This window comes from Bubalus kerabau, chromosome 16, assembly GCF_029407905.1.
Source record: "Bubalus kerabau isolate K-KA32 ecotype Philippines breed swamp buffalo chromosome 16, PCC_UOA_SB_1v2, whole genome shotgun sequence".
Classification (NCBI taxonomy): domain Eukaryota; kingdom Metazoa; phylum Chordata; class Mammalia; order Artiodactyla; family Bovidae; genus Bubalus; species Bubalus kerabau.
The window spans coordinates 47,612,464-47,632,545 of NC_073639.1; the positions used below are offsets into that span (position 1 = coordinate 47,612,464).

A 20,082-nucleotide genomic window follows, 5' to 3' on the forward strand; every position below is an offset into this window, starting at 1 on the left:
AGACTTCTTATAGACTCAGTGTTCAAGGTAGACTTTTCTTTTTTATTTTTACTTCTTCACAAAGCACACTTCGCCCTTGTCAGCTGAACTTCTCCACAGACTGTAAGTGATGTTCTCTGTTGTTTGTTTTAAGGACCATTGAATAAACACTGAGCTCACCCCAAAGATTCATGGGTTATAGCAATAGACAAGTGCTGCATTAAGGTGCAAAGACTGAAGTTTTAGAATCAGCCTGGGATGAAACCCAGATCTGATTGAGATTGATTCTGTCCCAAGGTTCACTGCAGGTGCTCCACAGAGAGTGCTACTTCCCTGCCCCATCCTACCACTAGATAGGCAGCCCCACCAGGTGTGTGGGTTTATGTATATTTAAATCAATGGATATAGGGAGCTGGACAGAAGGTGAAGAGATAAGTCTAAGCCCCCTAACTGCTTAGGCAAGCCACTTTCTGAAACTTGGTTTCTTCATTTATAAAACGGTGATTTGCACATCTTACAATTACTGTAGGGAAAAAAATGAGATGATAAATGTAAAAGGAGTTTAAATTCCAAAGATATGAACAGTTGAAAATTATTATTCCTACTTTCAGTTCAGTTCAGTCTCTCAGTCACATCAGGTCTTTGTAACCCCATGGACTGCAGCACACCAGGCTTCCCTGCCCTTCACCAACTCCTGGAACTTGCTCAAACTCATGTCCATAAAGTCAGTGATGCCATCCAACCATCTCATCCTCTGTTATACCCTTCTCCTCCTGCCTTCAATCTTTTCTAGCATCAGGGTCTTAAGATTTTAAGTGATATAGACAAATGGAAAGAAACATGGAGGAAACAAAAACATTATTTTCTTCCTCCCAGTGTGCATTTTCATTGGGTATTGTATTTTCATACTAGCTTTTGCAAAATGATAGATGGAGAGTGTTTTTGTCATTATTTCACTCATTTCATAAAATGTAAAGTCTCTATATTTACCCTTTTTATTTTTAAGGAAATGGGATAGAGTGTGACCTACAAAAGTTTTACAACTGTGTGTCTCCTATACTCGGTAAGTGGCTTAATTTATTTCTTTATTTTCAAGATTTATATGAAAGTTGCTCAGAATCAAACAAGACTTTAAATCATACTATAGATAGTTCAGAAATTAAACAACAGAGACTATAAGAGGTAGGTTTTCAATGTTCTTAAATTTAATAACAATAGCTTACACAGTAAAACACAATGAAAAGCCTTTCTTATTTCAAAATACATCTGAATCAAAGATATGCACTATCAAAGTGACAGTAAGAGAGCTGTGGTTTTTACTTCTAATTTTTTTAAACTGTAAACATTTTTATAATGAAAGTAGCTTTGTTGGGTTTTCTTATTACATACATAAATCACACTTGTTGTGATTAGTTCAAACATTACAGAATAGGAAAGAATCACTTGAAAATCAAAGCAGTAGCATCACTGAAAATTACTGTCACAATTTAGGTGACCATTCTTTTCCTCATTCATTTCACTATATGTAGCTTATACAGAAGTGTGTATGGATAGTTTTTACATAAATGGAATCACAACGTACATGACACACATACTGGAAATAGCTTCCTCTTAAACAGCATTTTTCACTTATATATCTCTTACCTTAACTCTCAACCGATGTTAACGCTCCAGCACATTCTACCATAATTTTCTCCACAAATATAGTTTTCTGTTTATGATTTTAAGTCATTGGTTTTTTTATTAAAATGGAATCATATTATATACCCTTCTATGAAACTTGCTTATCTAACCTGTTGCAGAAATATCTCTAGGACAGCAGGACAAGATTTCAGAGACTCCTTTTAATGGCTGTAAAATATTTCATGGAATGGGCATGAGTACAAATGATCTGATATTTTTAAACAGCTTTACAAGCTGAATATGCAGAAGTCACATTACTAAGTGAGGAGTTAAGGTTACATTGTCAAATTTCTTGTCATTTCCTATCCCTGAAAAGGGATGAATGTGAAGTTTGGGGAAACATCATGCATGCAGTTACTTCTTGGGGGAGTTTTGTGGGAAAATGGGATCAGAAGAGTGCATGTGTGTGTGCGTGTGCATGTATGTGTCTGTGCATGTACATGTGTGTGCATGTGTGTGTGTGCAGGGAAAACATGGAAGTTATTGCCAGTCATCTTTCAGAACCAGGGGATGCCTACAAAAGTCATGCTCAGAGGAGTATCAATAGGACAATCTAGAAAACAAGCCCAAAGTTGGTCCTTATTCAAGGTCTTGGTAAACAAAGGATTCACAGGAAAGAGTTTCACTAACAAAACCACAAGGAAAACAAGAACTGGAACATTTGCTGAAAGCAAAGAACAGTGAGATAGGCCCAGGCACTGGTCCAAAAGTGCCTGTGGGCAAACACCACTCCCTTCCCAACACACACTCACATGGGTGGTGTGGTTGCTGAGGAGAAGTCAGAGGACAGGGAACTGAATGAGAAAGTCACTGCATCCCCAGACCTGAGGACCTCAGCACCCCACAGCACGATGCACACCATCTTTATTGAGACAAGCCCAAGAGTACATTTCGTTTAAACCTGTGTCACTCACTTTCAAAATGATGTTTCTAAGGATTCATTTTGATATTTGGCAAAACTAATACAATTATGTAAAGTTTAAAAATAAAATAAAAGAAAAGAAAAGAAAAAAAAAAAGTTCCTCTCAAGGTGACGTAAGGTCACAAAACTTTCCATCTTTTACCCAAATGTCTAATTTCTTGTGAAAATAAGCCCAGAGACTTTCTGGTAAGAAATTCTTACTTCTAACAAAGATATGAATCCAGTGACACCATGAATTCAAGGTTAACCCCTATGATTGTCTTCTTTGTTGTATTTGTACTAAAATGTAAACAGAATATAAATACCACTTCTTAACGAAGCAGTGATTGAACTTGTTAACCACTGTTTTAAACATAGGGGTTTCCCTAAAGGCTCTGACTGTAAAGAATCCGCCTTCAAGCAGGAGATGTGGGTTCATTCCCTGGGTCAGAAAGATCCCCTTCAGAAGGAAATGGCAACCCACCCCAGTATTCTTGCACAGTGAAAGTGAAATGATAAAATTTTTAAAAGCTCTGTCCTCCCCTCTGTGAAATAATCTTTTTCTCCAAATATCCTATCCTAATTTTCATTTCAGACCACATTGAAATTAAGGGATTGTGTACAGTGGGAACACACAACTCCAGCTGCCCTGTACCTTGTGAAGAAACAGAATACCCTGCGTTCATTTCTTATTCCACTTTTCCAAGCCAAAAAGCTTTGAAATATCTTTCCAAGAAGTTGAATCAAAGCCAGCAATATATCAGGTATTTGTTTTAGCTTTGTACATTATTTCTAATTAACATACATATTTTCTTTACTTTCAAAGACTCCAGGAATAAAATTCTGATCAATCACAGAAAGCAAGGGCTGACAGCAGTGAATCATCAATGAAAGCCTAAAATTTTAAAGGTAGAAAAGAGCTTGTCTTTCAATCCCTTAACTTAATTAAGTGAAAAGTGAAATAAGGACTGAATAATTTGCTTATGATCTTACATTTTTGGCCCAACTGGGGAATAATGCTAACATGACTGAAAACATGAAAATCCCTTACCTGTACATTATAAGGGCTTTCCTGGCAGCTCAGCTGGTAAAGAATCTGCCTGCAATGCAGGAGACCCCAATTCAATTCCTAGGTCGGGAAGGTCCCCTGGAGAAGCGATAGGCTACCCAGTCCAGTATTCTTGGGCTTCCCTGGTAGCTCAGACAGTAAAGAATCCACCTGCAATGCAGGAGACCTGGGTTCTATCCCTGGGCTGGGAAGATTCCCTGGAGAAGGGAATAGCTACTCACTCAAGTATTCTTGCTTGGAGAATCCCCATGGACAGAGGAGCCTGGCAGGCTACAGTCCACGGGGTCATAAAGAGTCGGATACGACTGAGCAGCTAAGCACAACCACATATTATAAAGTTTGGGTATACTAATAACTGTACTAATTAAAGGGAATACAAACTATTCTCATTTTACAGAGGAGAGGAGTGAAGTTACTGCATTTCAAGTGAACTGTCCTGTGAAGGTCCTTAGTGGCACATAGGGAATTTATGCCCCAAACCTATAACTCTGGTCTCTGTATATTTTCCACAGAGATACATCACTACAATTTTGATGAACTAAAGATTATATTAGATCTCCTGCTATATCACTCTCCTATCAGAAATAACAAATCAAACTTCCTAAAAAATATTTTAAAAATCAGGCAGCATCATAACACTTATCTTTGTATTTTATTCATATTTTTAAGCTGAGGACCTAAAATAGCAATATAGTACATTTGGTGTTTGTACTTAAGTCTATTATAATAAAATATATTAACTAATTAAAAGTGGATTTACTTTTGCACAGCCAAGTATCTGACTTTGAAAGCATATTTCAGGTTTTAAGCTGGTATGTATTTTAATGAAACAAACAAAAAAGCATTCTCCCAGTATAAATTTCTAGACAATAAAATGATCTTTCAAGTCAGGAAGAAAAAGTCTTTTCATTAAGATGGGGTTGATAGGGTAGCACTTTAAAAACCTGGATAAAAAGATAGAAAACTAGAAAACTTGCAGCTGTATCTTTGTCAGCACTTCTGTCTCTAGTATAGATGCCTCTATTTCATTTTAATATGGAAAACTGGTATATTTATAATATTATTCCTATTATACTTAGCTGTGCCTGAGAAGAGCAGTTCATGTGATTTTTTGGCTGGAAAAAATCTCCTGGGCTCACTGTTTATCATGCAGAGGATATAGACTTTATTTTAGAGACATATTGGTGAAGTCAGAAAAGAAACTCATTTTTATACAAAATGACTCTAGAGAACATTGTTGTTTTTTCTCCTAAAATTTATATTATTGTAAGTAGCTACCCATTAACCTCATCCTATAACTGACACATGGGGACCTTGCAGGCTTGTGACTAGCAGAGGCCAGAGCCGGGAGGGCTAAGGTGAGTGGCTAAACAAACACAGCTGGACTCAGGGCTGTCCAAATCCTAGACAGAGCCAGGGGTTAGAAATCACACATATAATTAAAAATTTGCTTTGTGCACAGAGATCAAAAATTGAAGAGTGGTTAATCAGAAAACATGAAGAGTTTGTTGTTGTTGTTTAGTTGCTAAGTGGTGTCTGATTCTTTCGCCACCCCCATGAACTGTAGCCCACCAGCCTCCCTTGTTTATGGGATTTTCCAGGCAAGAATACTGGAGTGAGTTGCCATTTCCTTCTCCAGGGGATCTTCCCCACCCAGGGATCAAACCTGCATCTCCTGCATTGGCAGGTGGATTCTTTACCACTGAGCCACCAGGAAAGACCATACAGTTCGTTAGGAAAGCAGATATAAAAGCTTAGCATCAGTAGGACTTAAAGCACTCTTAATTTAATCATGAAGTGTGATGGCAATGGCACAAACCAGCCCCAGACTACGACCAGTCTGAAGCCCCAGGTGGCAGTTGCTGGGTCCCATCAAGAAGGAGGTGAGAAGATTAGCCTGATTGAAGCGGGCCCTATGGAAGTGAATTGTGGCTGAATTTAGGCCAATTTCATTAGCAAAATAATTTTTTGTGTGTTTAATTGAACGAATTTTCAAGTGAAATTTGTATAAAATGATTTGGTTTATAAAAAAAGGTATTCCCCTTAATTAATCCAGCACTAAAACTTAAGCATGTGGAAGCATTTTTTAGTGTTTTATAAATGCAATAAACACTCTATTTTTTCTTTGATCTTCTTACCCTCATTAAAACCCAGATTTTATTTTATAATTGTACCTCTTGACATAAATATTCTTGGATCTAAATTCTGAAAAATTTTCCTATCACCATGAAATGTAGAGTCAACAAGACCCAAATTACCGGCAAGTCACTCACTTTGGAGGAGCTGAGTAAACCTTGCGATATTTTTATAGGGGTTGAATTTATCTTCTCCCCAAAACACAAATAGATAATTCTGGAAAATGACTGTAAGTTTTGTGCTTGGGAAATTAAACAGTATTATCAGTTTACATGCAAATTTGGATCACAAAAAGATTGCAATATTGCTAAAATTTCTCAACTTCCAAAACAACTTTATTATTTCCTTCACTTTGGCTGCTGTTTTATTATTTGCAAATATTATGATACCCCTTGCTTAGCTACTTAAACACAGTACATTCCCCTGTTACCCAGGGTTAAACCAATAGAAATTAAGTAAACGTATTAATGATATATTTTGAATTAATTTTATTTGGGAATATTGATTTCTAAATGGTAAACAATAAAGAGAGTGATTTACAACCATGCCTCTCAGATATTAAAGATACCACGTAATTCCAGGAATCATTGCTAATAGAACCTATTCTTTTTTACTTTTAATTTTATATTGGACTATAGCTGATTAAAAATGTTGTGTTAGTTTCAGATGTACAGCTGTTCCAGTTACACATATACATATATCTATTCTTTTTCCAAAATCTTTTCCCATTTACATATTATATTACACAATAGGATCTTTCTTAATGAAACTATTGTTGCATATGAAAACCGTCAGGTAGTTGATTTTTACCTCAGTTTAAAAGACAGAGAGGTTAAATATTTATAAATTTATTCATTAGTTGTTTTCTTCTTTGATTTGTTCCTTTATTTGTCCATTTCACAAATTGGAAATGAGTGCCTTTTGTGTGTCAGTATTCCAGAGTGCTCTAGAAACTAGAGATACTTTTGTGCATAAAAGATAAACCCCTGCCATGCTGCATGCATGCCCTGTGGAGTGAAGATGGACAATAAATATATGGGGCAACCAGCCATGGTGCTGAGTGCCTGGGAGGGGAAGGGACAGAAAAGAAGGAGTCAGAGTCGGGGAGGGCTGGTCTCAGCATGAAGGACTGAGATCAAGTAAGACTGTCCTGGCAGGGTGACAGCTGAGCAAAGACCCAGTGCTTCTCAAACTTGTCAGTCCCTTTACAGTCTTCAGAATCCCTGAGGAGTCCAGTGAGTTCTCCTTCATGTGGGATTTAAGTATCAATATTTGCCATATTAGGAAAGTAAGGTGTGACTTCTTAAATTTATTGATTCACTTAAAACAACAATAATGAATGTGCTATACAGTGACATAAGTAAAAGTTTTTATAAAGATTAACTATTTTCAAAAATGTTTAGGAAGAGGAGTGGTATTGTTTTAGGATGTGGTAGGTTTCTTCAGTGTCTGACAAGAGAAGACAGCTGGATTCTCATTTTGCATTTAATCTGTTGGGTTATGTTGTTTGGTTGGAGAACATGAAGGAAATCTTGCATGAAACAGATGTATAGTTCAAAAAGGGAGGCCTATTTTAATAGCCTTTATAGATAATTGTGATATTTTTCTTTGATGATACATCAAAAATCAACAAGACTAGCTTGTTACATGTTAACAGCAGTATGTGTTTTGTGATTTGCCCAGAGGGACTGAGGTCAACTCTTGACTCAATATTTGATGGCACTGTTGAGATTCATGGTACCATACATGCATCAGGAGGGTATGAGAAATGTACTTATTGTTCACATAATGACACTTTCTGTGAACAGAAGGGCAGGCTCGCAGGCAGAACTTTTCCTGGTTTTTGGGAGAACAAGAAAAGGCAGCTGGCTGTGCCTGGCCTTATGGTTTTGAGATAGGACTTGGACAAACAATCTGAGATGAAGGCCAGGGTCTGTGTGGTTGAACTTTCCCAGGGGCCAAAGGGGGAAGACCATGGCTTTCTCATCAGTTTAACTCTTTGAGGACAAGAAAGGGGCGGGGTGGCATTTGAAAGCTGTCATCTCTGAAATGTCAAAACATATCAGTGAATTTTTCATATTCAATTTGATTTATATTCACTGAACTTGCACTTTGAATGGGTCTTTTATTCGTGCATGGTTTGGAACATCATTTATTGGGTGTTAGAAAAATTCTTTTAGCTATGCACATTTTCCAAATATCGATCTACTTTATTATATAATACACATTGGAATGTAATAACATTACTTTTCCTATCATGCTGCTGCTACTGTTAAGTCGCTTCAGTCATGTCCGACTCTGTGTGACCCCAGAGACAGCAGCCCACCAGGCTCTGCCGTCCCTGGGATTCTCCAGGCAAGAACACTGGAGTGGTTGCCATTTCTTTCTCCAATGCATGAAAGTGAAAAGTGAAAGGGAAGTTGCTCAGTCGTGTCCAACTCAGCGACCCAGTAGACTGCAGCTTACCAGGCTCCTCCATACATGGGATTTTCCAGGCAAGAGTACTGGAGTGGATTGCCATTGCCTTCTCTGTTTCCTATCATAAAAGTCTTTAAAAATTGAGTTATCAAGCTCATCATAGCAGACATAAATTTTCCAAAATTTTAACTTTAGCATAAAAGTTAAAAGCTTAAAATTTATTATTAACCTCAAGTCTTATCAGTTATTCTCCTTGATGCAACAAGCTCATTTGGTTTATTATTGTGAAAATCTCTGCCAAATTTCACATTCTTAAGAACTATAGTTTGTCAGCCATTCCTTCAAGTGAAAATTATGTTCTATATCAAAAGTGGCTACTGCAGCTTTCTTGAAATAATAATCATAGTGGAAATGTTAAATAACATGTCAGTATTTTATGAAAATAATTTTGACTTTGTGAACTTCCATAAGAGATAACAGGGACCCCTAGGGGTCTGTGTGGGCTTCCCTGATGGCTCAAGTGGTAAAGAATCCACCTGCAATCCATGAGGTGTGGGTTCCATCCCTGGGTCAGGAAGACCCCCTGGAGGATGGCATGGCAACCTACTCCAGTATTCTGGCCTGGAGACTCCCATGGACAGAGGAGCCTGGCAGGCTACAGTTTATGAGGTTGCAAAGAGTGTGATACCGAGTGACTAAGCAGGCATGCACAGTAGGGGTCTATGACCACACTTTGAAAATTGTTAGGCTTTAAGGTGATAATCAAATCCCTTATGTTATACAGTGGAAGTGAGAAATGGATTTAAGGGACTAGATCTGATAGATAGAGTGCCTGATGAACTATGGACTGAGGTTCTTGACATTGTACAGGAGACAGGGATCAAGACCATTCCCATGGAAAAAAAATACAAAAAAGCAAAATGGCTGTCTGAGGAGGCCTTACAAATAGCTGTGAAAAGAAGAGAAGTGAAAAGCAAAGGAGAAAAGGAAAGATATAAGCATCTGAATGCAGAGTTCTTAAGAATAGCAAGAAGAGATAAGAAAGTCTTCCTCAGCAATCAATGCAAAGAAATAGAGGAAAACAACAGAATGGGAAAGACTAGAGATCTCTTCAAGAAAACTAGAGATACCAAGGGAACATTTCATGCAAAGATGGGCTCGATAAAGGACAGAAATGGTATGCACCTAATAGAAGCAGAAGATATTAAGAAGAGGTGGCAAGAATACACAGAAGAACTGTACAAAAAAGAACATGACCAAGATAACCACGATGATATGATCACTCACCTAGAGCCAGACATCATGGAATGTGAAGTCAAGTGGGCCTTAGAAAGCATCACTATGAACAAAGCTGGTGAAGGTGATGAAATTCCAGTTGAGCTCTTTCAAATCCTGAAAGATGATGCTGTGAAAGTGCTGCACTCAATATGCCTGCAAATTTGGAACACTCAGCAGTGGCCACAGGACTGGAAAAGGTCAGTTTTCATTCCAATCCCAAAGAAAGGCAATGCCAAAGAATGCTCAAACTACCGCACAATTGCACTCATGTCACAATCTAGTAAAGTAATGCTCAAAATTCTCCAAGCCAGGCTTCAGCAATACGTGAACCGTGAACTTCCAGATGTTCAAGCGGGTTTTAGAAAAGGCAGAGCAACCAGAGATCAAATTGCCAACATCCGCTGGATCATAGAAAAAGCAAGAGAGTTCCAGAAAAACATCTACTTCTGCTTTATTGACTATGCCAAAGCCTTTGACTGTGTGGATCACAATCATTTGTGGAAAATTCTGAAAGAGATGGGAATACCAGACCATCTGATCTGCCTCTTGAGAAATCTATATGCAGGTGAGGAAGCAACTGGACATGGAATAACAGATTGGTTCCAAATAGGAAAAGGAGTATGTCAAGGCTGTATATTGTCACCCTGCTTATTTAACTTATATGCAGAGTACATCGTGAGAAATGCTGGGCTGGAAGAAGTACAAGCTGGAATCAAGATGGCCAGGGCAAATATCAATAACCTCAGATATGCAGATGACACCACCCTTATGGCAGAAAGTGAAGAAGAACTAAAAAGCCTCTTGATGAAAGTGAAAGAGGAGAGTGAAAAAGTTGGCGTAAAGCTCAACATTCAGAAAACGAAGATCATGGCATCTGGTCCCATCACTTCATGGGAAATAGATGGGGAAACAGTGGAAACAGTGTCAGACTTTATTTTTTGGGGCTCCAAAATCACTGCAGATGGTGACTGCAGCCATGAAATTAAAAGATGCTTACTCCTTGGAAGAAAAGTTATGACCAACCTAGATAGCATATGCAAAAGCAGAGACATTACTTTGCCAACAAAGGTCCATCTAGTCAAGGCTATGGTTTTTCCAGGGGTCATGCAAGACCACTGGTCATGCGACAAAGGTCTGTTTGCCAAGGCTATGCGACCACATGTGAGAGTTGGCCTGTGAAGAAAGCTGAGCACCGAAGAATTGATGCTTTTGAACTGTGGTGTTGGAGAAGACTCTTGAGAGTCCCTTGGACTGCAAGGAGATCCAACCAGTCCATTCTAAAGGAGTTCAGCCCTGGGTGTTCTTTGGAAGGAATGATGTTAAAGCTGAAACTCCAGTACTTTGGCCACCTCATGCAAAGATTTGACCCATTGGAGAAGACTCTGATGCAGGGAGGGATTGGGGGCAGAAAGAAAAGGGGACAACACAGGATGAGATGGCTGGATGGCATCACCGACTCGATGGACGTGAGTTTGAGTGAACTCTGGGAGATGGTGATGGACAGGGAGGCCTGGCGTGCTGTGATTCATGGGGTTGCAAAGAGTTGGACATGACTGAGCGACTGAACTGAACTGAACTGAACTGAACTGAAGGTGATATAAGAGCTGGTCTCAATATTAATGGGGAAAAGGCACCTCAGTAAGGAAAACCACATGCCAAGAAAAGTCCTAGACTGACAGAGCACCTTGTATATGGGCAGAATAGCCTGGAAAATGGTGTGGCAGGAGGCAGAGTAGATGATAGCCAAGGATGGGCAAGCATCAATCACCATGAACAGGTCAGTGGTAGATAGAAATCTCATAACACCACAGAGGGCGAGTCTGGGGTGAGCTCTCACCAGTAAAGTGATATGATTTACAAGTTGCAAAAGTATTGCCTTGGTTCTTGTGTGAAGAGCGGAGGATGAGTATCTGTTGAGATGGAGTACACTAAGGTCAGAAGCAGAAGGAGAAATCAGAAAGCGATTGGAAAAATCCAGGTGAGAGATGATGGAAGTTTAGGCAAAGGTGGTCTCAGTGGATGCGTGAGAGGTTGGATTCTGGGTATATTTGAAGGTAAAGCAAATACTTACTGATGGATTAGCTGTGAAGTTTTATGCATTAAAAATGAAGAAATATATGAAGTTTGACTTGGAATATTTGAAATATCTGTTGAACATCAAGTAGAATACCAAGAGGTAATTTGATGTATCAATGAATTTCAAGGTGGTGTCTGGGCTGAAGATGGTAAGTGTACATAAGAGTTATTTCAAAATAGTTATTTAGCCACTCAGGCTGCATATAAAGATTTCCAGAAAACACAGTAAACAGTCTCTGCCCAAAATACCAATGATGTAAGGTAAATGACTACCACTTATTAAAAGCACAATATATGCAGGTTCTGTGTCAGTTTTTTGCATATATTATTTAATTGCTTCTTGCCACAGAACTGAAATCCTGACTACAGAAGAAGCAACCAAGACTTGGGAAAAGAAGGTGGTTTCTCCAGGACCACATAAGTCACAAAGAACAGGACCCAGATTTAAATCAAAGTTAGACACACACTCAAGCATTTGTAAATCATATACTCACTAGATATTTACTTTTAATGTCTTTTCCAGTTTCTCAGGAATGAGGAACAGAAAAGTTATTAGGTCAGGAGAAAAATTATTTTCCCTAAATACCAACATGACATGAATGCGTTCAAAATGAAGCTATAGTGATTAGTACTGAACACAACGTCATGTCTAATTCAATACTAAACAACCTCTGAGACAAAAATAAATACTACCTTTGTCAAATTGGAATTAAAAGACCATTTGCCAAACCTTCTGTCTGTGCCTGTGAGGGCTACCATGTTAGAATAAAGGCTGAGAATAGAATAAGTCAGCTAAGACTGTCACAAAAGGTGGTCAGAACCTCTCCTAATGTGGGGGTAGCCCAGGGCAACAGAGGGCAACATAGTTCAGTTCAGTTCAGTCGCTCAGTCATGTCTGACTATTTGTGACCCCATGAACTGCAGCACACCAGGCCTCCTTGTCCCTGAGTTTACCCTGAGTTCACCAGCTCCCAGAGTTTACCCAAACTCATGTCCATTGAGTTGGTGCTGCCATCCAACCATCTCATCCTCTGTCATCCCCTTCTCCTCCTGCCTTCAATCTTTCCCAGCATCAGGGTCTTTTCAAATGAGTCAACTCTTCACATTAACTGGCCAAAGTATTGGAGTTTGAGCTCCAGCATCAGTCCTTCTAATGAACACTCAGGACTGATCTCCTTTAGAATGGACTGGTTGGACTCCTTGCAGTCCTAGGGACTCTCAAGGGTCTTCTCCAATACCACAGTTTAAAGGCATCAGTTCTTCAGTGATCAGCTTTCATTATAATCCAACTCTCACATCCATACAAGATTACTGGAAAAACCATAGTCTTGATGAGATGGACCTTTCCTGGCAAAGTAATGTCTCTGTTTTTAATATGCTATCTAGGTTGGTCATAACTTTCCTTCCAAGGAGTTAGTGTCTTTTAATTTCATGGCTGCGGTCGTCAGCTGCAGTGATTTTGGAGCCCCAAAAAATAAAGCCACTGTTTCCACTGCTTTCCCGTCTATTTGCCATGAAATGATAGGACCAGATGCCATGATACTAGTTTTCTGAATATTGATCTTTACGCCAACTTTTCCACTCTCCTCTTTCACTTTCATCAAGAGGCTCTTTAGTTCTTCTTCACTTTCTGCCATAAGGGTGGTGTCATCTACATATCTGAGGTTATTGATATTTCTCCCAGCAATCTTGATTCCAGCTTGTGTTTCTTCCAGTCCAGCGTTTCTCATGATGTACTCTGCATAGAAGTTAAATAAGCAGGGTGACAATATACAGCCTTGACATACTCCTTTTCCTATTTGGAACCAATCTGTTGTTCCATGTCCAGTTCTAACTGTTGCTTCCTGACCTGCATTCAGATTTATCAAGAGGCAGGTCAGATGGTCTGGTATTCCCATCTCTTTCAGAATTTTCCACAGTTGATTGTGATACACACAGTCAAAGGCTTTGGCATAGTCAATAAAGCAGAAATAGATGCTTTTCTGGAACTCTTTTGTTTTCTCCATGATCCAGTGGATGTTGGCAATTTGATCTCTGGTTTCTCTGCCTTTTCTAAAACCAGCTTGAACATCAGGAAGTTCACGGTTCACATATTGCTGAAGCCTGGCTTGGAGAATTTTGAGCATTACTTCACTAGCATGTGAGATGAGTACAATTGTGCAGTAGTTTGAGCATTCTTTGGCATTGCCTTTCTTTGGGATTGGAATGAAAACTGACCTTTTCCAGTCCTGTGGCCACTGCTTGAGTGTTCCAAATTTGCAGGCATATTGAGTGCAGCACTTTCACAGCATCATCTTTCAGGATTTGAAATAGCTCAACTGGAATTCCCTCACCTACACTAGCTTTTTTCATAGTGATGCTTTCTAAGGCCCACTTGACTTCACATTCCAGGATGTCTGGCTCTAGGTGAGTGATCACACCATCATGATTAACTGGGTCATGAATATCTTTTTGTACAGTTCTTCTGTGTATTCTTGCCACCTCTTCTTAATATCTTTTGCTTCTGTTAGGTGCATACCATTTCTGTCCTTTATTGAGCCCATCTTTGCATGAAATGGTCCCTTGGTATCTCTAATTTTCTCAAGGGGATCTCTAGTCTTTCCCATTCTATTGTTTTCCTCTATTTCTTTGCATTGATTACTGAGGAAGGCTTTCTTATCTCTCCTTGCTATTCTTTGGAACTCTGCATTCAAATGGGAATATCTTTCCTTTTCTCCTTAGCTTTTTGCTTCTCTTCTTTTCACAGTTATTTGTAAGGTCTCCTCAGACAGCCATTTTGCTTCTTTGCATTTCTTTTTCTTTGGGATGGTCTTGATCCCTGTCTCCTGTACAATGTCATGAAACTCTGTCCATAGTTCATCAGGCACTCTATCAGATCTAGTCCCTTAAATCCATTTCTCACTTCCACTGTATAATCATAAGGGATATGATATAGGTCATACCTGAATGGTCTAGTGGTTTTCCCTACTTTCTTCAATTTGGCAAGTCTGAATTTGGCAAGAAGGAATTCATGATCTGAGCCACAGTCAGCTCCCAGTCTTGTTTTCACTGACTATATAGAGCTTCTCCATCTTTGGGTGCAAAGAATACAATCAATCTGATTTCGAATGTGGTCCACTGGAGAAGGGAATGGCAAACCACTTCAGTATTCTTGCCTTGAGAACCCCATGAACAGTATGAAAAGGCAAAAAGATGGGACACTGAAAGATGAACTCCCCAGGTTGGTAGGTGCCCAATATGCTACTGGAGATCAGTGGAGAAATAACTCCAGAAATAATGAAGAGACAGAGCCAAAGCAAAAACAACACCCAGCTGTGGATGCTGTAAACAGGGCAACATACCTTAGGACTAAATATTTTAAAGGTACAAAATAAGATACCTAACTCTTTGATAAAATATGCTTGCCCACCTACCTCAAGTACATGGTCAAAATGACAAAGTAAAAAATATCAGCAGAAACCATAGATTTATTTTTATATGATTGAAAGTTGGCAAATATCAAAGATAGATAAATTTAATTATATTGCACATGTTTGAGTGTGGGCAATGTTTATATGAGTAACCAAAAAAAGAGGAAGTAATTCAAAAGCTGAAAAAAAAAAATCTGGCTGACAATCTTAAGCTCAATTAACTCTGTTTTATCCCCAGGGAGAATCTTGTGAATATTGAAATAAACTATAGTGACTTAAACTATAAGATAACCCAGCAGCAAAAAGCAGTGAGTGTCTCTGAGTTACTTGGTAAGTATTATCTAGCTGTTCCTCATTTTTTTTTAATTTATCTATTTTAATTGAAGGCTAATTACTTTAAATTTTGTGGTGGTTTTTGACACACATTGACCTGAATCAGCCATGGGTGTGCATGTGTCGCCCCATCCTGAACCCTAACCCCCTTCCCTCCCCATCCCATTCCTCTGGGTTGTCCCAGTGCCCCGGCTTTGAGTGCCCTATTTCATGCATCAAACTTGCACTGGTCATCTGTTTCACATATGGTAATATGCATGCTTCAGTGCTATTCTCTCAAATCATCCCACCCTCACCTTCTCCCACAGAGTCCAAAAGTTTGTTCTTTATATCTGTACCTCTTTTGTTGTCTTGCATATAGGGTCATCGTTACCATCTTTCTAAATTCCATATATATGTGTTAATATACTGTATTGGTGTTTTTCTTTCTGACTGACTTCACTCTATAATCAGCTCCAGTTTCATCCACCTCATTAGAACTGACTCAAATGCATTCTTTTTAATAGCTGAGTAATATTCTATTGTGTATATGCACCACAGCTTTCTTATCCATTCATCTGCTGATGGACACCTAGGTTGCTTCCATGTCCTGGCTATTGTAAACAGTGCTGCAATGAACATTGGGGTACACGTGTCTCTTTCAATTCTGGTTTCCTTGGTGTGTGTGCGCCCAGTAATGGGGTTGCTGCATCATATGGCAGTTCTATTTCCAGTTTTTTAAGGAATCTCCACACTGTTCTCCGTAGTGGCTGTACTAGTTTGCATTCCCACCAAGAGTGTAAGAGGCTTCCCTTTTCTCCACATCCTCTCCAGCATTTATTGTTTGTAGACTTTTTGATGGCAGCCATTCTGACCAGCATGAGATGGTACCTCATTGTGGTTTTGATTTGTATTTCTCTGATAATGAGTGATGTTGAGCATCTTCTCATGTGTTTGTTAGCCATCTGCATGTCTTCTTTGTAGAAATGTCTGTTCCTCAATTTTAAAAAAATTTTCAATTAGTTTATTTTCCTTTCATATTTAAGGTTTAGCTTATCAATGGAGAAAAATAATCCATGGTGCTTGTCATTCACTTGTCATGTAAATCTGACACCTTTCCAGTCCCTGGACATGTCTCCAGCAAATGCAGTGGGGTGCTCACAAATAAGGCAGGGCTCATGGACTTCCCAGGTGGCTCAGTGGTAAAGAATCACCTGCCATTGTAGGAGACTCAAGAGACATGAGTTCCATCCCTGGGTTCGAAAGATCCCCTGGAGAAGGAAATGGCAACCCATTCCAATATTCTTGCCTGGAAAACTCTGTGCACAACAGAGGAACCTGGCGGGCTGCAGTCCATGGGGTCGCAAAGAATCAGCCATGACTGGGCACAGTACAGTGCACAGCGTGTGGTCTCATGGTCACTCGGCATCTTCCTTCACTCAGATGTATCTAACCCCATGTCAGCGTCACTGACCTCTGCAACAAATTCCACCCAGACTGGGATGCAAAGAACCCGAAAAAGTAAAATCTGCATTTAAGTTACATCCACCACCTGTTCATACTCCTCCATCATTCCATCCTTGGCAAACTTAACCGCTGAATTTCAGATCTCACTGTCTCTCAGAGGAGGTTGTGGAACAGACAGAACAGGAATCAGAGTCAGGTTAAGTGACCATGGTCAAACCCTGGTGGCTGAGCCAATCTCCTCAATACAATGCAGAATCCTCAATGTTCTTGGATGGGCTTCCCTGGTAGCTCAGCTGGTAAAGAATTCACCTACAATGTGGGAGACCTGGGTTTGATTCCTGGGTTGGGAAGATCCCCTGGAGAAGTAAATGGCTATCTACTCAGTATTCTGGCCTGGAGAATTCCATCGACTGTATAGTCTATGGGGTCACATAGAGTTAGATAGGACTGAGCAATTTTCACTTTCATACTCAATCCATCGCCAGGCCTTACAAAAATAACATTGTCCTAAGAATGGCTCAGGGCAAGGAGGAAAAGATTAGTAATGTAATCTATTTACAAAGGCAGTGCTTGAGGAGTCAGATTCACAGAGACAAAAAATAGGGTGGTGGGTGCAAGGGACTGGGGAAGGGGGCAGTGATGAGTCAGTATTTAATGAGGACAGAGTTTCTGCTGGGAAAGATGAGAAAGTTCTGGAGAGAGAGGCTGGTGATGATTCTATGACAATGGGAACATACTTAATGCCACAGAATTGCACACTTAAAACTGACTAACATGGCTAATTTTATACTATATACATTTTACCACAAAAAAAAAGCACAAACAATAAAGACTTATAGATGCTGAAAAACTTGGTAAAAAGAAGGCAGTACTGTGTTCATACATCTTAGTTCAATGAAATATGGCAAATGCTTACAAAGAAATTGTTTGGACACTTGAGGGCATAAACTACTTGGAAATCTGTTTCTGGAAAGTATCATTAACAAGTAAGGCTGTCCTGGTGTCCACTTTCTGTTCTCTGCTCTGTTCTCCACTTAGAAATGAATGTGTGATTGTCTAGGATGTTTTATGAATTTGCTGAGATTTAATACCCTCCAAAGTCCTTGAGTTGTATTTTTGGAAATAGAATTTATGTTTTCTTTTGCTCCCTTTTTTGAGACAATTATGTGAATGTTACTCTAAGGTATTATTTATTGCTACTGCATTATTTATGCTAAATTTAATACCATTAGCTCATATTCATGTATCAGCTATTATTAACTTTTTAGCTTCAAATAATTTAAAATCTAGTAAAGTTTAGTTTGCTTTTTATGGAATAAGCATGATTTATTCACTTTCTTTATTGGTTTTATTACAGCAGATGTTGGTGGTCAGCTGGGCCTATTTTGTGGGGCCAGTGTGATTACAATTATAGAAATTATTGAGTATATATTCAGCAATTTCTACTGGATATGCATTTTGTTCTTGCTGAAGATCCCTGAAATGGCCCAGGGAGCTCCTGCACCTCAGAATCACCTGGAGAATAAAGACAGCATCGAGGTATGCTGATGTCCACTTAGGACAAAAGCATTTGTTCTTCTCTTCATGATACCTTCAGATTTACTCATGGCTTATTCACTGCTTTGTAACTTTACGTTATAGTCCTGGAGATATCTTTTTATACATACTTCATCTCTGTCTGTGTCTTTAATTACACATACATATTGATTTATATATTAAAAAAAGAAACAGGCACCGTCTTGGGTTTTTTTCCACCATGGAATTAATTGATTAATCCCCAGCACCCAGAACAGTAGAGATTATATAGTAGGCATTTCAAAAATACTTCTTAATGATTGAAAGCTTGTGCAATAGAAAAGACACTCTATGATTAACTACATAAGTTAGACATGATAGATACTCTATATTTGAGGAGACAAGATACTTCTTTATTCAGGAAACAGTGCATGTAATTTGTGCTTTATAAAATTTCTGAGAGATTTTATTTTGGGGAAAGGTCAACATGATTTCTTTTCTGTTGTTTGGAAAGTCCTATTATACAACTGACTTTTGGACAGTATCTATTTCTATTTCCTGTACAGGTGGATACTTACAATAAATCTATTTGAAAGTAAATTTGTAGTATATTGGGAGAACACAGTGTTTATCTCTAATATCTGTGTATACTTCTTTAATTTCGGAAGGAAATTCAAGATTTGCTGTGCTGTCATCATCCCTCAGGCAGTTAGTCTACTCTTCTCTTTGTGACTCTGTTATTAAATGCACCATCTAAACAGCATGTGTCAGGGGTGGGGGGCATCCCTGGAGGCCCAGTGGTAAAGAATCTACCTGCCACAGGGTTTGATCCCTGGTCCAGGAAATTCCCACATACTGTGTAGCAACTAAGCCGGCGCACCACAACAATTGAGCCTGTGCTCCAGAGCCCGGGAGTTGCAACTACTGAGTCCTAGAACCACGACTACTAAAGCCCGCACACCCTAGAGCCCATACTCTGCAGCAAAAGAAGCTACTGCAATGAGAAGCCTCCCCAATGCAACTAGAAAGTAACCCCTGTTTGCCACAACTAGAGAAAAGCCTGAGCAGCAGCGAAGATCCAGCACAGCCAAAAGTAACTAACTAACTAAATTAAAATTTTCAAAAATAAATAAATAAACAGCACATGGTAATAGGGCAGGTAAGAGTCGGACCATGTGGCTGAAAGGTACCATCACCCATCTGGGAATCTGTTTTCCTCATTTCTTTGCTTAAATAATCAAGGGCAAATAGTCAGAGAGTAAATGCAATGGAATGAAGAAGAGAATGAAATGGAGAAGAGTCCTTGAGATGAATATTCATTTATGAGTGTTACTTCTTTGGGGATTGATGAAGGTAACCACACAGAGATTTTTTGCTTTGAAAGTCAAAATTGCAACTCTACCCCTTGCCCCCCGCCCCCCACACACAAAAAAAAGGACTAGTCCTTCTGAAGCATTTTAAATATTGTGGAAACAAGCAAACCCATATTTGTGACATGACAGCCAGTAATGGGTCACCCTCAAGTGATACAACTCTGAAGAGAGTGATGGTGGATGTGGATAAAGGTTTGAGTCCCTAATACAAACCTCTTCTTAAGAAGGGATGAAGCCATAAAGAAAGCTGAAGCTGCAGAAGGCAATATCCTAAAGCTGAAAGGACAGCTTGGAGGATGCAGTGCTGCTTCAGTGGAAGGCATTAGGGTGAACAAGAAATTGTGGGTTGGGGAACAAGAAAGAAAAAGCCCTCTAATGATGCATTTATCACATAAAATAGAGGGCTTTGCCGCTAGTGGCTTATCACTTAAATAAGTCAGTTTCACCTTTTGCTCCATTTTTATT

At 39.2% G+C, this 20,082-nt stretch overlaps 1 protein-coding gene across 1 annotated transcript in view; it reads left to right on the top strand.

The window, feature by feature from the left end:
- ASIC5 (acid sensing ion channel subunit family member 5) overlaps positions 1-18,277 on the top strand; it is a 39,223-nt gene extending 20,946 nt beyond the window's left edge. Inside the window, exons 7-10 of the mRNA XM_055550694.1 lie at positions 986-1,042; positions 3,159-3,327; positions 15,189-15,280; positions 18,087-18,277. Of these exons, the coding sequence (XP_055406669.1) occupies positions 986-1,042; positions 3,159-3,327; positions 15,189-15,280; positions 18,087-18,277 (509 nt within the window). The remainder of the gene's footprint in view (positions 1-985; positions 1,043-3,158; positions 3,328-15,188; positions 15,281-18,086) is intronic.
- Positions 18,278-20,082: the final 1,805 nt, after the last annotated feature.